At 54.3% G+C, this 5,000-nt stretch overlaps 2 protein-coding genes across 2 annotated transcripts in view; both read left to right on the top strand.

Annotated features, from left to right (window-relative positions):
* LOC125045636 overlaps positions 1-2,611 on the top strand; it is a 30,196-nt gene extending 27,585 nt beyond the window's left edge. Inside the window, exon 4 of the mRNA XM_047643041.1 lies at positions 1,538-2,611. Within this exon, the coding sequence (XP_047498997.1) occupies positions 1,538-2,489 (952 nt within the window). The 3' untranslated portion in view covers positions 2,490-2,611. The remainder of the gene's footprint in view (positions 1-1,537) is intronic.
* LOC125045637 (flocculation protein FLO11-like) lies at positions 2,489-4,978 on the top strand. Its single transcript, XM_047643042.1, is given in 3 exon segments — positions 2,489-3,016; positions 3,225-3,562; positions 3,564-4,978. Coding segments are annotated over 3 exon segments (1,833 nt in total). The 5' UTR covers positions 2,489-2,625; the 3' UTR covers positions 4,668-4,978.
* The last annotated feature ends 22 nt before the right edge of the window (positions 4,979-5,000 follow it).

The following is a 5,000-nucleotide window of genomic DNA, read 5'->3' as shown; positions in this document are numbered from 1 at the left end:
ACCAAAATAAAAAACAAAAATAAACAAAGTCAGTTCTCAGAGGGTGGGCACAGCGACGATTTAGAACACAAGAACACTAGGCGACTTGGTCTCGTAAGGGACTTGCCTTCACAGACGAAGAGACGCGACAAAACGCACAACAGGAACAGACAAGACACAGACGCAGACAGAGACACAGACGCAGACGCAGACATAGACGCAAACGCAGACACAGACAGAGACAGAGATTACGAAACGACCAAGAGTGACGCCAACACTTCCGAATACTTCGAGGATCTTGAGTACCAAGAATCCGACCTCTTTTACGACTACCTCTATTCCGAGTACCTGGACGAAGGCGTCGCCTCAGACACTCAGACAGATCCTAGCAGAGGCCAGACAGGTCCTCAGGACGCTCAAGACGAAGACGAAGGAAGTCGCCAAGACGGGGAAGACGGGGAGGTAGACCCAGAGACAGACAGGTAGGAAGGGAAGGTGAAAGACCTCTAAAGGAAATCTCGGAAGGACCTGCCTTGAGGGACGCTGACTCCTTGTGCTTGGGAACGCGGTCGGAAGGATCTTGCTTGCTCTTTTTCCTCTGTGCTTTTGGGTGCCTGGTTACCAGCGGGGGCCGGGTGCCGGGCCTCCCTCGACAGGGACGCTGACTAATCTGGAATTGTGCTGCGGTTAATGCTAACATCTGTGTGTGTTGCATATATACACATGTACTGTGCATACATGCAAATACGATATATATATATATATATATATATATATATATATATATATATATATATATATATATATACATATATATGTATATATATATATATATATATGTGTGTGTGTGTGTGTGTGTGTGTGTGTGGGTGTATACATATATATATATATATATATATATATATATATATATATATATATACACACACACACACATACACACACGCGCGCGCGCGCGCGTGTATGTGTATATAATGAACTTTGTTTGCTTTCACAATTTCTTTCAGAAAAGAAAGCGAGATAATTACAGAATGTGGCACGAACAATGATTTTATTTTTAAAATCTAGCAATAATAATGGGTAATGGATTTTTAAAAATCATTAAACTTTCTTAAGATTTTCCAATATGACATAACAGGTTGAGGAAGTGACAGTGCATGGTGCTTTGGCATATTTTGGTCATCCGTTTTGACACTGCTTTCGCGAACAGAAAGCTTAAAATGACACTGGTTTTCGTGACACAAAGCTTCCAATGACACTGGTTTTAGTGACTCAAAATTTCAAATGACACTGGTTTGGTTTTAGTGACTCAAAGCTTCAAATGACACTGGTCTCCGTAACCGTAAGCTTCAAATGACACTGGTATTCGTGACACAAAGCTTCATATGACACCGTTTTGTGACACAAAGCTTCATATGACACTGGTCTTCGTAACATAAAGCTTAAAAAATCGTTGTCATTTCAAGAGAGATCATTTTCCTTTTACGTCTGCAGTTCGACCGTCTCAGAGCGTAGGACCCGCTCCCTTGCCTTTCCCTGACCGCTCCTTCTCCCGCAGGACCCCGACCCACAAGCAGCGCCCCCCGCAGCGGCACAACCTGCGGGTGCACTCCTTCCAGAGCACCTTCCCCTTCGAGTCGGAGGTGCGCGGCGAGGGCTATCACTCTACCATCCGCTTCGACCCCTTCGGCAGCTCCTTGCCCCCGCAGAGCAGCCACTACCCGAAGAGCCAGACGTACGGCAACTGGGGGACGACGCGACGCCCGAGACCCGTGGCGTCGGCGGAGATCCCAGGGCCTCCTCCGGTCCCTAGCCCGTCGGCCTACGCCAGCGCCGAAGCCTACAGCAGCGGCGAGAGCTCTGGTCGTCTGCCGCTGGCGCCGACGCAGTTCCCGAGGGCCTTCCCTGACCCCTCGATCCGGGCGTCGATTCAGAACACCAGGTACCCGAGGCCGCCGCCCGCGCGCCCGTTCCTCAACCCGGGGAACTTAGCGGGGCTCCTCGAGGGGGACAGCTTGGGGGATGCCATACACCCGATCTCCGGCCCGGCCGACCTCACCACCGACGCCACGCCCCTGTCGCCGTCCGCGTCCAGGGAGGTCGTCTCGGGCCGCCCCTCGCGCGAAGACGTCGACATCGACTATCCCAGCGTTGCCAACGTGTTCGACGACCGCCCGAGCCAACCTCGCGGCGAGCAAATTGCCGCGAATGAAGCTAATAGCGAACCACGGCACGAAGCTCCGGATCACAACGAAGCCAATAACGAACCCCAACACGAAGCTCGGATCACAACGAAGGTAATACCGAACCCCAACACGAAGCTTCGGATCACAACGAAGGTAATACCGAACCCCAACACGAAGCTTCGGATCACAACGAAGGTAATACCGAACCCCAACACGAAGCTTCGGATCACAACGAGGCCGACCACAACTCTTCGGCCGGAATTGCACCCGAAGCGTCAATTGAGGTTGCCGTTTCGACCCCGCTCCCTCTCCTGCCGCCGTTGAAGACCAGGGACAGAACCCCGACCCGTCCCAGGAGTCCTTCGCAGACCATCCTCTCACTCCTGAAGGATCCAAGGTCGAAGCAGCGCATGACTACGACCCCGATTACTATGATAACTTGTACGATGAATTCATAGACATGTACTACGACCAGACGGGGGCTGACGGAGGCAAGGGGCCGAGCCGTACCCCCTCTCCCCCTGAAGACCACGAGGAGCAGTTAGGCCGCAGTGTACCTTCGACCACAACTTCCTCAAGTACAAATCCACCAACGACCACATCAACGACTACACCAACAACTACCACATCAACTGAGCCTCCTACGACAACGACCACAACAACACAACCTCCCACAACGACCACAACATCCACAACGACGCCGCCGCCTACCACTACTACTACTACTTCAACGACTACAACCACCACCACAACAACACCCCCGCCCACGACCACCACCACAACCACGACTCCTGCAACTACAACAACGCAGAGAACAACAACAAGAACGACTCCCACAAGCAAGAACGCAGGTAAAGTGATTGAAAATTCAGAGGCAATGTTTTAATCTTTTTCTTGAACGAAATCAACAATCCCAGACTTTAAAATTAATTATCATCAAAAATTCTGTATTGCAATTACAATTCATCCTTTACAGCCTCTTAAAAAGTATTAAGACTTGGATATAACTCTTTATCGTACTTTTTATTGTATTTTATTGATTTATATTTTCTATCACAGCCGTGGCAAGAGGCGGCGCTCCCATCAGCCTCTCGGAGATCCTGCAGGGCATGGGCATGATCCTCCCTCAGTTCCTGGTGGCGCTGAGGGGCGAGGGCATGTCCCTGAAGGAGTTCACGACGAGTCTCCAATCCCGGGGACTCACGCAGAGGGAATTTAGCAGCGTCAAAGGGAGCATCCAGGACCTCCTTGCAATGTTGAAAGAAAATGACAGCGGAGAGGTTGAGGAAGAGCAGACTGAACGCACGACTACCACGAGTACAACGACGACTACTTCCACGACCTACCACGACCCCTACCACAACGTCTACCACTTCCACGACCACCACGACCGCCAGACCAACGACGACCCGGCCGACCACACCACCTCGTCCGCCCAAGATTTTTGGCTTCCTGCCCGGCGGGAGGCAGTCCTTCGAGGGCACGAAGAAGCCAGCGAGCTCGCCCACTGAGTGGGAGGCAGGGGAGGGCGCGGGCGAGGGCGTGCAGGCGAGCGAGGAAGGGGACGCGGAGACGCCTGCAGGTGCGGACGAAGGCAAGAGCCCCATCCCGATAAAGGTGGACCTCGCGGCCATCATGAAGGACAAGGGCCTCTCCGCTTCCGACATCCTGCACGACCTCGGCTCCCTCTTCAGCCTCACGGACAGCGGCCCTTCCAAGGGCGGCGCCGCGGCGGAGACGGAGAGGACGAGCCCGGCCGAGGAGGGGAAGGGCAACGCCGAGGAGCAGGGAGGCGACGAGGCCGAGCCGCAGCCGCGCCCCTACACCACCCCCGAGACGCCCGTGTCCCTCCGCCCGTACCGGACCTCCGCAGAGTCCGGAAGGCGTCCCCCGCGGCCCTACAGACCCCTAGGGCACGAGGGCGGTCGTAGCGACTCCAACTTTCGCAGGATCCTAACGAGCCGCTTCCAGACGACCGAGCGCACGACCCTGCGGCCTCCGTACGTGCCTCCGCCCTACAACCCCGAGAGCGACCTGTCCTCGCTGCTCGATGTCCTCCACAACTCCACCACCACCTCCGAGGACGGCAGCCTGTCCTTCGGGCTCTCGCGCGACGGCGACAGCGCCTCCTCCGGCTACTCCTACGGCGACGAGTACCGGCCGAGGCCCTTGGAGGACGACTACTTCCCCCTCTACGACGACGACCCCAACTCCCTCAACATGTCCACCAAGAGCGCCATCATGGCCGCGTCCATCCTCGGCGGCGTGGCCATGTGCGTGTTCCTGGCCATCCTGGTGGTGGTGATGTACAGAGGCCGCAACAGGAACCGCCGCGTGCCCCTCGCCCTGCCCAGCGACGCCTCCTCGTCGTCCACGCCGCCCATCTACTCCACCAGGATGAGCGTGGGCAAGGGCGGCTACCAATCCGCCGGCTTCTGGGGGACGCTGAAGAAGAGGTTCGACCCCTACTCCCTCAGCTCCACGCCCACCACCATGTCCTGAGCTCTGCGGGCGTGAGGGGACGGACCCGTGCTCGCGGGCGTGAGGGGACGGACTCGTGCTCGCGGGCGTCTCACATGACCTAATGACAGAGTCGTTGCATGGCTGTGGGTCGTTTTTTTGCCATAAACCGAGAGCGTGCGAGGTGGTCGTGTGTTGAAGTGTTTTGCAATCATCCTTCCAGAGCAACATTGTGTGATATTACTGCACCAACTGTTTTCTTGCAACAGAATTTCTGAGTGAAACTACGAAGATATGTTATTGCTATTATTGTCATTATTTTCATTAATTATTATCATTATTATTATTTTTTGTTGTTGTTATTATTACTATTAT

This window comes from Penaeus chinensis, chromosome 37, assembly GCF_019202785.1.
Source record: "Penaeus chinensis breed Huanghai No. 1 chromosome 37, ASM1920278v2, whole genome shotgun sequence".
NCBI classification, from domain to species: Eukaryota; Metazoa; Arthropoda; class Malacostraca; order Decapoda; family Penaeidae; genus Penaeus; species Penaeus chinensis.
Note: the sequence above shows the minus strand (reverse complement) of the source record. Positions and strands in the feature narration are given on the sequence as shown.